General features: G+C 43.9%; 1 protein-coding gene across 1 annotated transcript; it reads right to left on the bottom strand.

Annotated features, from left to right (window-relative positions):
* Nucleotides 1–1,619: 1,619 nt before the first annotated feature.
* On the bottom strand, nt 1,620–14,886 carry TMEM200C (transmembrane protein 200C). The gene is made up of 2 exons (XM_024235975.3): nt 14,561–14,886; nt 1,620–11,690 (listed from the first exon to the last, which is right to left on the bottom strand). Exon 2 carries the CDS (start codon nt 11,594–11,596, stop codon nt 9,737–9,739), a length of 1,860 nt encoding a protein of 619 aa, XP_024091743.2. The 5' UTR covers nt 11,597–11,690; nt 14,561–14,886; the 3' UTR covers nt 1,620–9,736.
* Between the last annotated feature and the right edge of the window lie 1,928 nt (nt 14,887–16,814).

The following is a 16,814-nucleotide window of genomic DNA, read 5'->3' as shown; positions in this document are numbered from 1 at the left end:
CCAAAATTGAAGGGAAAACTAATGGTACCATTTAATTGAAATTCCCTAGGCATAATATAGTGTGATAAGATAAAATGTGTATTGCTATAAAGGTATGTTTTGCTTATTTTGTAAACAAGGATTATATTCTGCTTTGAAGTGCAAGGAGAAAGTCACAGTCTAGTTTTATGAAGACCAGACTAGAGAAAATCGAGTTCTCTTCAAGTGTATGACATCTCCACAAATGAATGTTTATGGCTTTACACTTGGAGTGTTCTTGGAACACTCTTCATAGCAAATCCTCCCTCAGAAGACCCCCACCTGGCATCAGAACAAACATAAACTCTTTCAAAATTATTTTGACCATCTCTGAATTTTTAAATTTGAATCTAGGAGGAAAAATCCTGCATATTCAAATTGAGCAATGTAATTGGCTAATGAATTGTTATTATTTTATTTTAATTTAATGATGCAAACATTTTGAAATCAATTTCAATGCCTGTAAAGTTGACATTTGTTTGGTTCACTTCACTTTCAGGGCATTTTCTTGTCTAATTAAACCCATGTAGCAAGGACCAGAGCTCCAAAATACTTTAGTCTTCACTTAGGCTCATAATTCTGATTATGGTGGGCATAATGAGAATCCAAACAATTTCACACGAAAACCAAAATATAATATAAAAACTTTCCATGGAACTCATCAAGTCTTATGTATCGCTTTGCTAGTATAAATATGATCAAGTTTCTTCCTAAGCCTGGGCCATGACCAAATTCTATGACATATAAATTTTGTTTTGGAATTTTTCAATTTTTCTTAAGGTCACAGCCTATGTCATTAGAACTATGGCATACACGGCTTGTCAGTCCTATTATCTGCTTGAAGCAAAGGTTTTCTTGCTATGGCATGTGATATATTCTCAAAAGTATTTATTTTTGTTCACATACTTCAAAATCAGTAAGTTACAAAGTTGACTTGCTTTAAGTTTCAATAGTTCGTTCATTGATGCACGTGTGTGTGCACATACACGCACATTAATCACACCTCCAGAATCTCCTTCAGCCTATAACATTTGCAACTCAAAATCCCAGGTATCCTTCCACTAATATTTCTGTCATCAATTCTAATTTTTATTGCAACAGCCTGATTCCCAAATCTGTAATTCAGGCCAAGACTCAGAAATCAATCTCAGGCAGACATATTAGTTTTAGACATGATGGAAGATGTTCCAGATTTTAATAGACAATCTTCCCCCTTCTTCTGTCTTTAAGATTATAAGGAGTGCCTATAAATTAAAAGATACAATGGATGGATTACTCCTTATGAGACGAACCTAGTATCTTTTTGCTGTCTTTCCTCCGTGACTTAAATGTGCTGAAAGATGTTGGTAAAAGAGAAAGCATTAAAGATATAGATGCTCCTTGCTGTTCAAGTTGCCCTTTCTAATCTGCGTGAATGAAATCAGAGAAGAGTGAGGCAAGCTGGTGACACTTCCAGGATCTCATCATTTTCAGTGGATAAAAAGGCTTTGCATTCAACCCTCAGCACCAGGGGTTATAATCCAAACAGCCTTTTAGAGCTGGAATTTAAATTTTCTTCCAAAGGACTGTGGGAGCATGTCTAAATAATTATACATCTCCACCATTGCGTAAACCAGTTTAATTAACATTTTTCAGGCATGTCACATTTATACAATCACTAAATAATTTTCTAAAATTATGCTGCATTACAAGTTGCCACATATCAACTTGGATTATTTTTACTCATGGCCCTAATCATGTATGAATTTTATTTTCCTTTTTATATCCCTTTATTTTTTTTTACTATAATTTGGTACTTCCATTGAAGATGATTCATACTTACAGGCTAGCCAGATGCTTTGTTCAATTTATTTGTCAAGTGTTGCATTTAATTGCCACTGACTTAATGAAAGCTGGCATTTTTTTCAGGCAGGTATAGCATTATTAAATGTCCTTTCCATTCACTTTATAATAAAAGATATCTTGGAAATCATTCACCAGCATCTCTCTGACTTAGTCAGAATATCCTACATGAATCAAAGAAAGGTTCTAGTGTTGGACATCCATGGGATTTGAGGAACGAGGAGATTGCAAACATGCACTTTAATTGTGCTTTGGCTTTTCAGTGGCACATGTTTCCAGAAGGTATCAGTCAATTTACTCTCTATTTGAGAAGATATAAAAAATTGGGAGGCAAACAATTATTTATTATTAGTGCTCAAATTACTTTTTGGTCTTTTTTAAGACTATTATTATTATTACTATTACTATCACTATAAATGCATTCATTTTTTTAAAGTAGTAATCCCAAGCAAGACTAATAAATCAAGAGATGTTCCCAGGCATGAAGCTGAAATAAAACTAGAAATACAAATAGAATAAATTGTACAATCAAATGAGCAAGCACTCAAGTCGTATTTAGTGCTCCAAACACATTACGCTGCATGGTTACATAAGCAGAAGGATTAGTATTTAGGTCACCAAATTAGTCTTTTGAATTTTCTTGCTCTTTATCAAGAATTCTATTTGCTTCCTGATATCATTTATCATGATATATTAACCACAGCACTTTATCTACCAGTATTTCCAATTTGTAAACTTCTTACCAATAGATATAACCTTATGGAAGAATTATTAGTGGCTCTGACAATAAACCATAACTGATGATATCTATTAAATTTTACCTATAATGCAAAGTGATTTTGCAGAATTCTCACTTTCATGGATTAGAAAACACATTTTATATGTTTGCCTTGACTGTGTTTATGCACTAAAAAGATTTTGAAGAAATCAAGTAATTATGTGAGGAATTCAAACTAACAAAATTATACTTTTGTTAATAAAATTATATTTTTTTACTTTAATAGAATATTTGTATTGAAAAGCAGGTTTTCTGCCTATATCTTTTTGTTTGCAGCTTTGTGCATAAACGAAGTATTAAGCTGCATCTATACTTTGTTATTCTGGCCAAATCTGTTTTCAGTGACTATCTCAAAATGACTGGCTGTTTAAAAATCAAAAGGCATAGTGTTTTTGGTGCCAGTCCACAAAGAATACTCATACACATTTGCGACAGTATGTCTGAGTCTTAACCTTTCCTTTTGCTATGAACACATACGTGAGGAACAAAAAAAAGGATGTTTATTATTAACAAAGATAAATTATTTATGTTTCCTCATGTAAATTATGCTGCAAAATTGATGTAGAAATCTGTAGAAATATATTCAGTTATCATGTCTAGATTCTGAAAAATGACCTGTGGCTTGATAGAACAACCCCCAAGTTTATGCTGTCTCCAGTCTTCACGGTACATGGATCAACACACTTGATCCATGATCCAAACAGTGTTGCCAAGTGACAGATTCTCCTGTCAGTTTTATCTCCTTATACACACGTCTAGGGAAATGATTTCCAGAATTTGAAATTTCAAATTAAATGGTAATTTTAAAGCAATGTATAATTCAGCAAAAATCATTCTTGCTCATAAAGATAGCTTAGGTCCAATAAGAATTTAGTTTGTTAGTTCTATGTACTGATACTTCTCAGTTAAGAAGCCCTGCTAGTGAAGGTCATTTAAAAATGAATCATTAAATATAGAATGTAGGTATATATGTTTCGAGCATTTTAATGCCAAACCATCGTAATTTTAATTTCAAATATCCTTCTGCTACTTATAAAGGAGACATCTATTTATCTATATCTATAGATCAGAGATATATAGTTTTTTGTTTTGTTTTTGTTGTTTTTTTCCAAAATAAACACCTCTATGCTATGGAGATACTAGGTAATAATTAAATATCAATTACCTTATGAAAATCTGGCTTTTTAAATTGTGTTTTGTGTTCTGCATTTGCTCATGCTGGCCCCACTGGCCAACACACCTTTCCCAGCTTTTTGTACCTATCTGACATTTTCTTCATTTCTCAAGACTCAGCTGGAAGATTTGTATCACAATTCTCTTGTAATATTCACATTACAGTAAAATTACGGTTTGTGTGCCTGTCTCAGAAACAATACTATTACAAGATTCTGTGGTCAGAAATTGTGTCTTTCACAGACACAAAAAGGATATTTTTATCCTTTCTACCTACCACAGTGCCTATCTGACTCATGATAGGCAGAGTATAATGTATCTGAAACTCATCTGAAAGCAATTTGTGTATTTTACCAAAAGGGCAGAAGCTTGAGACACAGCTGCTTACTACTACAGGTGAAATTGGGTGTTTTTTAGGTTGTGTCTATACAAAAGGGAGCGATAAGGCAATTAGCCACATAAAACAATGGCAAAAGTCTCCACAGAGACAAAGTCATTTTCTGATCTGGTTTGCTTCGATTGACCTAGTTATATCAGTCATTAATAACTTTTAGATTTTTTTTTAGACATATAGACATAGTTTAAAGATACTGGAGTTTCTCAACTTAAAATAAATTGTTCATAAATTTGCCCATAAATTTCTTTTCAATTATTAAACATTATTAGGTGTTTAGCATTTACTAGTATCAAGTGGGTTTGCATTAATAATACAATGTTGTGTTGAATTTCTTAAATATTAAAAAATATATGAATTAATGTCTAGCCATGCATTTGCAAAAAGAATATTTGCTAAGGAATAAAAGTTATTGCAATTTTTAAGACACTTTACATACAAAATGATCTATAAACAAGAGTAACCAAATGCTCTTTTATGAAACAAAAAGCTTCCCTAGTGATTCTGGCATATCTTTTTTTCTCTTTTGGCAGGATGCTCTTTTTCTTCCACTACTGGGCCTGCCTATTTTCCTCCCTTGTTATTTACAGTCAGCCTTTGTGGGACTTGGTCACAATGTAGGATCAGAAAGCACAGGTTATTGAGACAGGCCCATACTTTGTAACACTCCAGGAGAATCTGCATAATCTTTTTCAGTCTTTTCACCAGCAATGACAGTATGTTATCTTAGTAACGAATCAGCCCATGTCCATGTCATAGCTGGCATTATTAAAGGGGCAACAGCTAAGAGCCCATTTCAAGTGGAATAACAATATCTTTCCGGGTGGTGGAAATCCTGAAATGCTTCTGGCTCTGGGGTGAAGGCTAAGTCCTTAGGATGGCTGGCATTTGTAACTCCTACTGCAGTTCACACCCATGTGGGCTCAACACTAGCACAGTGCTTTTCTGATGTCATAGATGAATGGATGGCATATAGAAAATAAGGAGCTCCTCAGGTCTTGGCAGAGTTGCAGGTAGTTTGACTAAAGTTGGACTCCTTAACTGATGGTGGCTTAATAGATGAAACATTGAATTTTCTTATCAATTTAAAGAAGAATCTCATTCCTTTTTGAAGAAAAAAACCCCAAAGATAACTTCCCTGGGGTACGGTGGGGTGTCTTATATTGTTTTTCAGAGTTAATCATTCAAAAACTTAGTCTAAATATTCACCTAATGATTTTTACTCCTCCCTTCCAAATAACAATAAAAATTTTAAAATAGTCTGGGTCTATGGAAAACAAACTCCATAAACATCAACCTATTCTTTGTTACAAGTAAGAAAAATATCAATCTTAAACTACAACCCTTAATACAAGAAGATCTTATTTATAAAATGTATTTTTATATCATGGCAAAAATACTATCCTAATCCAAATACAAGTCCATGTACTTAGTCTGTACTAATTTTATGTGTAAGAGGGTTTTTCTTAAGTTCTCTAGCTCAAAAAAAATCAAAACTGCATCTTAAAGAACTCAAAATTACTAAAGAAAAAAATTAATATAGAAAAACTTTTGTCTAGACAATTTAAATAAATCAATAGAGCACCTGATCTCTACTTGAAGCCTAATAGGGGGCTGAGACCTCAGGGACTTCACTGGCCTTTCTGATACGGCTAGCCTCAATAAATGGAAATGCAATAATTGTGGCTAAATGTAGCCAAATGTGCCAGTTTGGGCGTTCATTCATTGTTATATAATATTACGATCCTGGGACCATAAGGAGCATATGCTTAGCTCTTGATAGTTCTATGTTCTATCAGGAGGCACTGCAGCAGCATAAGCCCTCATGTTTTAAGGTCTAATTTTTCTTTCTGATATACCTAAATTTTAAAGACTTTTTAGTACCTTAAGTTTATGGTTGTCCCTAACTACTGAGTAGTAAATTTAGCCTACTAATTGCTTTTCTGTATTTTGCCTTAATAATAGTAGTTAACACTTACTGAATATTTTTATGTGCCAGGAGTTGTTCTAAGTCCTTTAATTATATTAGTTTATTTCGTCCTCATTTAAATAATTAATTCTATGTGTCGAATTCTATTATTATCTCCATTTACTAGATGTGAAGACCCAGTTATGTTATATAACCTCCTAAGTCACACTTTGAGCCACTATGCTATGTTGCCTTATACTTTAGATTTTTAAGCCTAAAATTATTCTATTAATAAAAAGGAAGGTCATATGAAGTAATTGTTTAGCAGTTGATTCTATTTTAAATAAAAGGAACAAACCTTTGTATAATACTCTCTATGTTCCAAGCCCATTATAAGCACTTTACACAAATATTAGTTCATTTAATCTTTACTCCAGTCCTGTAAGGTAGGGACATTATTATTCCTATAGTGTGGAAAAGGAAATTGAGACACAGAGAGACTATGTAACTTGTCTATGGTCACCCAGCTGGTACATGACAGAAATTCAGGGAAAAAATACCATCACACCAATTGTTGCAATTATTTTAATTTAACATTTGAGTCCTGCCACTGCTGTTTGTCTCAGAATAAATTGTTCCATCTTTCTAAATCTTAGAAACCTCATTTATAAATTAAAGGTGGGGGGATTCTATCATTTATAAGGCCCTTTCAAATACTCTTATTTATTGTGTACAAAAACCCCTGAAAAGTCACTTACAAAAAAACTTGTTCATGCCTGTCTGAAGATTTACGAACTCCAGCTTTTTATCTGACTGTGCATTCTGACAATTTTCTGCGTGTCTCTAAGAATGGTCTGGAAAGGGATCTGGCAGGAAATAAAGAATATATAAAGTATTTTGATGGTCTCCAGAAATGCCAATTTCAACTCAGCATCTGCCGACAGGTCTACCTAATCTTCCAAACTCTGTGTAAATCCTGGATCCACCATTTACCAGCTGTGTAACCCTGGACGACAATTCCATCTTTCTGACCTCAGTGTCTTTCTCTGCAAAACAGGGGTAAGAATAATCCTACTTCAATAGAGCTGCTGTGAGGATTCACTGAGATAATGTGTACAAAGTTCCTACAATAGTACTGAACCCACAGTAAGTACCGAGTGAAAATTAGCATTATTATTGCAGATTTCTGCTCCTATGAAAGTTAAGATTGTGAATTACTACACTTATACACTTCCTCTGAAGTCTAAAGAAATCACAGGCTCCTCCCAAGATTTGGAAAATTGAGCTCATCTTTTTCTATCTTCAGAAAAAAAATCTAGTTAAATTGTTCAATGGTTAAGTTAGATATTATCTGATATGGAGCTAAGTTTGTGAGATATAAACAGTATTCTGTCCACCTCTCCTTAGTTAAGCTAAGAGGTATTAGCTTTATTATTTGCTAAATGTCACTTAGCATTTGATAAATGTAGCATTTACAGTGCATTCTCCGAGGACTGGAAACAGTATTGTAGAACACCAGAACCTGTTTTCCCCTTGAAGTAACACGCTGTCTCAGTATACAAATTACCCAGTACCCAAGGTAATGGAGAAGAAAACCTAAGGAAGTTTGACATTTATTTTGGAAGTGTGATAAAGCAATTGAGACTGTTGAAATTTAACACTACCTTGAGGTCTTATTACACTTGCATGTCACTCATTAGTGCAAACTCACTTTTGCTTTATAGAAGAGCCCAATATATTAATCTACAGCCTTAAAGTGAGTTACTGGCTTAATGCAGATCCAATCTGAGAATAAATTAGGCCCTTTTAAAGTGTATTACAGAATGTTGCGCTAATGGTAGTTGATGACTTATATTCACTCTTTGCGAAGTTGTAGGTACAAATGTGATACGATTACATCCAGGACAAGAGCCTGAATTTAAGTAAGGTTTTTAGAGCTGAAGATCTTAGAGATTATATCATCCATCAGAGGCCCAGAGGGATTAAGTGATTTGTCTAAGGTTATACAGATAATAGGTGGATATCCCAGATTTCAGACTAGACTTTTTTGAGCTCAAGTTCAAGGAAGGTCCATTCTTCTACAGTATGCATTCAGCAATATATTATAATGGTAATAATAATTACAATAACCCCCATTTATTGACTACATCCTGTGGGCCAAGGGTTCTGGTAAACTCCACACATATAAACCCTCCTCTGACCCTGACCCTGTTCTATTCCTCTCGTAGCTCCATGAGGTATGTCTGATTCTCTTCATTTTACAGAAAGATGACTGAGACTCAGAGTTTGTGACTTGTACAAGGCCTCACAGCTAGGAGATGCCAACAGCTGGGTCCAATCTCAGCTCTGAATCTGCACTCTTTCTACAGGACTAGCTGCTTTGCCCAAGGAGACCAAAATGACCACATCTTGTCTCCTGGTCTTGAAAATTAACTAATTCACTTTTAATGACATCAAGTGTAAACAATCTACCAAATTATTAAAACGTTATCTTTTTGTCTATGTAGGCCATGGATTCAAGACCACTAACTTATAATCAGTGATATCCAAGAGGATGGGAAGAGAATATTAAGCCTGGTGCTCTGCAAATTAATACTTGGAGGTAAATGAGAAGTATCATAGGCATATTACGATTTACTTAACATTTCATTCTATTTGAAAGAGAAATTCCCAAATGTTAAATACTACCCTACATTTTAAGCTTAAAAATACGCTGGACATGTGACAATGGTGCTGAGTACTTTGGGGGAAGATCACAACAGTCCTGGTAGCAGTGTTACAGCAAAATATTTCAGAGGTACCAGATGAGCTAGCTCCAAGGCAAATGAGGCAATATTATGTTTAACTGTTTGTTCGGAAACTTCTTTTATTAAAAAAGATTTTAAATATTAATGCTATTTTCAATACAGGTGTGATAACACTCAATAAAGCATAGTGTACTTGATATAAATTTCGGAATGTAACAGTCCGTCTAGTTCCTGGCCCCCTCCAGTCTCCACCACATACCCTAGTAGCAAAACGTACACACCCGTTTAAAAATGAAGAAGCTTTTGGGCATTGGGTGAGCACAGTGGGGTGGGGCAAGGAAAGTGCTCTTTCCTGAATTATTCATGCTTTTGGCTTTGACTTCAGTTAGTAACATCAATTCTAAGAGAACTGAGACAAACTCTTCTATGTTCCGCAAAGGGAGGGAGAAAAAAGCCTGCCATTCGCAAGCAGCTATGGGCAAAACCAGCGCAGAGTACAGGGGTCGGGAAATTAGGGATTAAAAAAAATTGGAGTAAAGTGCACAGTTACTGTCAAAAATATATATTTTGATCCTAAGAAAATTAAAAGATTTTATCTAATGGACTAGATTGCTGACCTTTTAATACATTTGGTTTTCATTGAACATACAATCACCATCGGACATAAAAAGACTAGTTTGCTTTAAAAAAAAAATCCTTGGAGTTATCTACAGGAATCTTGTGGACGCAATTCAAGGATAACATTCTGCAGCTCTTTGGATATTGAATGTTGTCCTCGTATCAGTCCACAAAAGAAACAGGGACCTGTTAATGCACTGATTCAAGTGGGCGTTTCTCCCATTTTCTCTTTCCTCCTCCCCAACCCACCCCTTTCTCTAAATGCCTGTGCTTTCCAGTTCTTCTACCCCTATGGCATGAGACCTGGAAATCATGATGAGTTTCTCCTTGTTTGTAAACTGCCTCTGCACCGGCTGAGGTTGCTCGGCCGTGGGTGGCTCCTGGCTGGCACCCTCCGGCGAGCTCTGCTCCGCACCCGGAACGGGAGCGGCCACAGAGTCTCGCGTTTGACCAGCTACTGCGTCCAAGACCGACTCGGAGGAGGTGCCGGCCTCCCGCAGGGGTGTGTAGCCCTTATTGCTGCTGGATGGGTCATCCGACTGGGAGCTCCCGGAGTCCCGCCTGGTGGGGGGCAAGCTCTCCAGCCGCAGGGGTGGCGAGGGGGAGGCGGCTTTGACCAGAGGGCTGGAGTCCGGGTCCGCACTCACCCGGGAGGGCGGGGGCTCGGGGGACGGCGGCGCCCGGTAGTCCGGGAGCCCACTGGTGCTGCGGCGCCGCAAGGCCGCGTACCTGCCGGTCCTGGGCAGGCGGCCGCCCTGCCCCCTGGCGGCGCGCGCCGCTACCGCGCCCTCGGGCTCCTCCAGCTCCTGGCGCGCCCCGCGCAAGCTGCCCTCTGCTCCGCGGAGGTTGGTCATGCTCAGGTCGAGCTCGCCCCTCGGGATCTCCAGGGAGCCGCGTTCCCCCGGAGGCCTCTGCCAGCTGCAGCTCGCGCCCTCCGCGTCCCCGTCCCTATCGCGGTCCCCTTGCAAGGGCAGCAGCGCGAAGGCGCTCAGAGAGGAGTCCACGAAGGAGCTGGCGGTGCTCTGGCGCCCCCAGCTCTCCGGTGGGCTGCAGGGAGCGGGACTGCTGCAGCTGCTAGCGGCTGCGGCGGCGGTGGCAGCGGCGGCCCGGCGACGGCCTGCCACGCCCGAACGCTCGCGGTAGACGCTGTACACGGCCTCGGCCAGGCTCGGGGGCTCCCGCGGACAGCTCGGGGAAGAGGCCAGGTCCGGCGGGGACGCGGAGCCCCGAGGGCGACCGCCGCTCAGCGCTGCGGGGTGAGGCGGCCACGAGCCCTTGGCCAGCATCGCCGCCGCTCCGAAGGCGTCCCCGGCGCCACCGCAGCTCCCGGGCTTCAGCTCCAGGCCCCGCGACTGCACGTAGCTGAGGAAGCCGTTGAGCGGGATGGCCCCGGGGGGCGCCGCGGCGGGGGCCGACGACGACGAAGAGGCGGCTGCGGCCGCCGCGGCGGCCGCCGCGGCCGCCAGGTCTTTGGCGCGGAGGCTGTGCACGTCGATGACGGTGGAGTAGAGGTCCCGCAGGTTGATGATTTTGGTCTTCTTATCCCGGTTCTCGTGGAGGACCGCGTTTGCGCAGATGAAGAGGAAGATGCCGATGCCCATGATGAGGGGCCCGAAGACCTTGAGCTTGTCAGAGTGCAGGTAGCCAGAGAAGATGCGGAAGAAGAAGCCCACCGACGTGGAGGAGGAGGAAGGGGAGGCGGCTCGCGCTGGAGGCGTGCTCCTGGGCGCGCCCGCGAAACTGGAGTTGACACCCCCTGGAGCCCTAGGGTGGCTCCTGGACCGGTTTTTGCTGCCACTGCTGCTGCTGTTGGCCGTGGTTGGGACGCGGTGGCTGCTGCCCGCAGGCGGCAGCTGCTTACCCCCCTCCCGATTGGCCCCGGTGGCCTTGGGCCAGTAGCCCACCACCGCCATGGCTATGCCCACCAGCAGCACCAGGATCCCACAGAGGGCGATGAGCCCCGAGATGGAGCACAGCTTCAGCTTGCCTTTCACCACCACCACGTCGTTCTTGCGCCTCTTCTTGGCTTTCCGCTTGCGCTTGGGTATCTGGCTTGGGGGGCGGAGTGGATCCTGCTTTCTGGCGGAAATCCTTAGCAGGCCGCCGGTGGCGATCATGGCGAACTCCTGGAGTGCAGGACTAGCCTCTGGGATGGAGGCTTGCGCAGGGAGGGCGCCAACTGCCCACTAGCTGTTCAGCCACCTCCTCCTGCTGCAAAGCAGAGGAAGACAGTCAGAGGGTGTCGGCTTGGCTGCAGTGACATCTCACGCTGCAGCTGCCCTACTCCCAGATCCCACTCCATGTATGCCCCCCACCCCAGGGCCTTTATCCACTAACTGAAACAAGGCCGAGTACAGAGGCTGGGGCCAGATAGACATTAGGGATGGGAAACGTTGTTGCAACAACTAATAGGTGGTTATAAAACATTGCAATAACTAATACGTGGTGATAAAACCATCTGAGAATATGCCTTCTTCTCCCCGCTCCCCACCCATCTCCCCCACACACTCCATGGTAATATGAGGGTTTGAAATGAACAATGGAGTTCCAACCATTAGTAAAACCTAAATGTAGGGACTCAAAGTAGTGGTTAAGGACTTCCCTGGCAAGATTCTTTTCCTCAGTCCTTCAGGAATTGGAAGATTTTTCAAGGGAGCTGCCACAGGAGTTTCAAGTCTCTCTAAGCTGGGGAATCTGTCAATGTGTGGCCCAAAGTCACTAAAACAGTCAGGAAAGTTACTACTGTATAAAGACAAAGGAATTTATTTCACTGGATGAAAATCAAAGGTCATATAATGGCAGGCAGGCGGTTTCTTTACTTCAGATAATTAATAGAGAGTTCACCACTGGGGAAGCAGCAGAGATATTGCAATACTCTGACAATAAATCCCTTCACAAAGTTGTTTCCCACCTATGCCTGTTCCTACAGCTATGTGCAGGCAGATCCCTTGCATGGCCTTCTCTCCTCTCAGCAACATCTGGACAGCTTCTTGGGGTGGAATATTTAGTTTTAGGTAACTGCTTATGTAACTGAGCTCTTCCTTCTGGCCTTCTTTCCTCCCTCAGAGGAACTCCCTTAAAGGTATCATGTGCCAGATTTCATCAGGGAATTTGAGAAGTCCCCTGGAATCTCCAAGATGAAAGATCTTTTTCTCATATGGGAAAATTACAATTAAAAAAACTAACACTCTGCCAAAATAGCTTTCTGGCCCCTTATTAAGGTGCCAAGAGCATGCTACAGAGTCCCAGTATTCAAATGAGTAGGCAATTAACTAGGTAAAGCAGTCTACATAATATGATGATTTGTAGAATGACATTTCTCCCAAGCCAAAACTGTTCTGTTTTGTTTTGTTTTTCCCCCTTATCCCTTTCTCATGAGGTCATTTTTAGGAAGGGAGGGTGGCAACAATCAATGGACTACTCTTGGGAAGTTTATTTAGTTGTTTGTAATAAAGCCTGGGTAGGTAAATTCACAAATGCATATTTGTGGTTATTTGGCAGCCTCTAAAAATTACAGTCTTGCTGTATCTCCAGAGTAGAACATTTTCTGTCCCATTAGTTGTTTTCCCTCTTATGAGGTGCTAAAATCAAGGACATTGTATGAACTGAAAGACTTAGATATCACTCCCAAGCCTTTTGCTCTTCTATCCTTTATCAGGTAATTCATGTTTTAGAATAAACTCCCCCTTGAAAATGTGTGGTAGGTAGAATTTTGCTTTTAATTGGTGATTGGGTGAAAGGCTTTGGCCCTTGAGTTCCTCCATTATATCAATATAGGCAGGATCTTTTCTCCATCCGTGGGAATGCAAATGGTAATCAGCTCTTTGCAATATTTGCAAATCAATATCTCTTTGGGACTTAGTTGGGTTTCAGTAAAGAGAAGCACCAGGTAGATAAGAGAGGGGTCAGTATAGAGAATACATCTATAAACCTTTAAGCTGCACCAGTAAGTACAGATTGAAACAAACAAAAAAAAGAGCTTACTGTCTATCTCTAATCCCAAATAAGTAAGCACATTTATTATGTGGTCGTAACATAGAGACTGTTGTTTTAAGTGATCCTTGGAGTCCAGCATGTTAAATAATCTGGAGATCCGTGGTTATCTTAAGGCTTTAAGGACCAGACATTTTTTAGAAGCGAACTCAGACTCAGTTGGCAGGGTGGCTCTCCCACCGCAGAAAGGCTACATGTTTTGTTGGGCATTGATCAGGTGCACCGGGAGGCTGGATGCCTTGGGGGAGGGGGAAACTCACTTGGATTTCTCCTCAGCAAGGCAGCTTTGGCTCCGGTAGAATGTAAGGAAGGTTGAAATGGATTTCAACAGTCCTTTACCGCACATCTTTAAAATGAGTTTAATAGCTAGTAATTAACTCCCTCGTTTATTATTCCTTCAGCTCTGTTGAAGGCTGTACTCCCTTTTAATGTATCACCATCTGACACGAAATACAAACAAAGGTCAGATGCCACAGGAAACCCACCTTTGAGGTTTTCCTTTATACCTAATGAAAGAAAACAAACTTAGCAGTCAAGCTTGGCTGCCCTCGCAATTTACTGCCTGGAGCTGGTCTTACCGTGGTTAAAGAATGGAGGATGGGGGAAGCAAAGGAGGGATGTCTAAAAATACAACTGCTTCCAAGAGAGACATTTAAGTTCTCCGCTCATGATGGATTAAGCCCCACTCTGAGGCTCGGAGGCTCGGAGCCCACAGGCTGGGAGCGCTGTGCTGTGCCCGGTACCCAACCCAGGTCCTCGACCCCCGGCCCCTCACTGGCAGGGCGGCGACCCCCTGGCCCCTGGCTTTGGTCTGCTTATTGATGTTAGCTGGAGTCACATGAGTGCAGCAGCTGGGAGTCCGCCTCTGGAAAGGAGACAGGCAGGAGCGAAGTGAGGGCAATCCTGAACTAGCTTTTTCTGGGCAGCGCATCCCGTGTAGCCAGCCCAGGAAAAAGCCTCTCACCGAACACCAGCCCGGGGCGCGGGGGCTCGGGGACCCTAGGGGCGGGGAGGGGCCCCCAAGGGCTGGGGACTGGCAGAATTGCTCAAAATGGCAGCACTCTCCGCACACAAGATCGCTCACTTACCCAGGGAGACCGAGGGAGGTCGGGGCCGGCGAACGGGCGCTCGGGCGACACAAAGGAACCATGGAGAAACTTTTTCAGCCCGAGCCGACGGCGGAGCGCAGGGACAGCGCCCCGGGGCCCTGCATCCGAGCGCGGCTCAGCAGCCCCGCGGGGGCGAGCGCCCGCCCCAGGCTCGCAGTCCCCGCCGGCGCTGTGGCGGGAGCCATTTCCAAGAGTTTCCAAGAAGTGTCAGGTCCTCCGCATCCCGCATCCCGCCTCGGAGCCCTCCTCTCCGCCGCTCATCCTCCAGCTCGCGGCGTCCCCTAGCGCGGCGCTCCCGGGCGGGCCCCCGCGGCCGCGCCGCCGGCCCTCGCGCCTCTTTTGTGTGGCTGCGGCGCGCCGGGCTCCACCGGGTGGAGTTGAGCCCGCGGCGGCGGCTCGGGGCGGCCGGACTGGCGGCTGTTGCTAAGAGACCGGAGCCATGACACAGGGAAATTGCGGCAGGGTGGCGGTTGGGGCCCGCCCGGCTCGGCGGCGTGGGGGGGCGCCCCCGCCCCCCGCCCCCCGCCCCACCCCCTCGTCCGGCGCCCCCCCCACGCCGCCGGCCTTCCCCGCTCCCCCGCGTCCTCCGCCGCCCTCCGCCCGCTGCCCGTCCCTTCGGAAGCGCAGACTCCTCGGGGAGGAGGAGGCGTGAGGGGAGGCGGCGGAGGTAGCCGGCGCCGGGCGCTCGGGCCGCTGGGCAGGGGGCGCGGGGTGCCTCCTCGGCCTCGGCTGTCCCCGCCCCGGGGCGCCCCGAGACCGCCGCCTGCCTCCGCGGGCAGCTTTGTTCTTCTTTCTTCCAACTACCTGTCTGAGCCGCGGGCCCCAGAGGCCCCAAAGAGAGGCCCGGAGGGTCTCCCCAGCAGCATCCGAGGGGCGCTCTCGGGGAGCTAGGGGCCAGAGTCCGCGTTCTCTCCGTGCCTGCCTCCCTCCCCTCGTGCCTCGGTCTTTTGTTGCCTCTACTCCTCGGCACGGCACAGCCTGGGCTGTTTTCCCCCTCCCGCTTGGGAGTTTGCAGTGTGGACGCTCGGCGAGCACAGTAAGTTGTCCCCCAGCGAACTCGGGCCCGGGCGGAGTGGAGCCGCCACCGCCGAGACGGGCGCACCGCGGGACGCTTGGAAGCCTCTGTCAGATGTGCTCGCGCTTCAGCCCCGCCGGGCTTTGTGACCAGCCTGACCGGGACCCGGCAGCTGGGGCTCCTCGGAGATCAGAATGGGCTCCAGGGGTCTTCCTTGGGCAGCCCCTCCCGCTCCTCCCCGGTGCGGTAATCAGCAAGCATTAAAAGGAAAACTGTAATTCTCCAGGAATCAGGAATCAGGGTTAGACTCAAAGAGGGGAGGTGGGGGTAGGGAGGATGTCCAAACTCCCTACGTCATTTAAAAAAGAGAGAAGGCGAGAGAGAGAGAGAGAGAGAGAGAGAGATCGAGAGATCGAGATCCTGTTTCCTAGTTCATCCCTGTCCTCTCAACTGTAAAGTAAAAATGACAGGGAAAAGAGAATTTCAAAGTGGAATTTCCCCAAAGAGTATTGAGAAAGTGAGAAAGATTTCATTTATCTATTGAAATGAGGCAGCCAGGATTCAGGAAGAAAGGAACAGAAGAGCAGATGAAGCAAGTGCTGTCTGAAATTTTGGATCCAGACAAATATTTTGGTGGTGGTGGGTGTTATATATTCTGAGTTTTGCTGCTTAGGGGTCCACAAAACCCACACAGGAGGGCTCTGCTGCCCACAGCTCCTGTTACAAGATTGTTCCCCACATACACAGCATTCACTTGTGCTTAAATCTAGAGCAGACACTTTTCAAAAAGAACAATAAAGACAAACAATTTACAAGTTCAATGATACAAATGTGAACAGTGATCTAAGAGATGGGGATAGAGACGGTGGGGGACAGGAGGGAACGAAGCAGAAGTGTTTTCTAAAAGGCAACCCTGCATTCACCTGTTGGAAAAGTGGCCTCTTGTCACCCTTTTCAAGCAAATAACGAATTTGAATGATGATCAGGGTGTCCGGAACCCACCGCCTTCCCCCTACCTATTCATGCTCAGATTCAGGCTATTAGAAAACAAACCATAATGAAGGGAAAGTTTTAAATCCCACATTGGGTTGTTTCCTTTTGGAGAAATCACTGCAAAGGAGAAATAATAAGATCTAGTTGTCGTTTTCTAAAGCCTTTTTGGCTCTGAACTTCCAGATCTCCTGAATCCCAATAATAATCTGGTATTTTGTACAAAGA

Source organism: Pongo abelii, chromosome 17, assembly GCF_028885655.2.
Source record: "Pongo abelii isolate AG06213 chromosome 17, NHGRI_mPonAbe1-v2.0_pri, whole genome shotgun sequence".
Classification (NCBI taxonomy): Eukaryota; Metazoa; Chordata; class Mammalia; order Primates; family Hominidae; genus Pongo; species Pongo abelii.
This window is presented reverse-complemented; position numbering and strand designations above follow the sequence as displayed.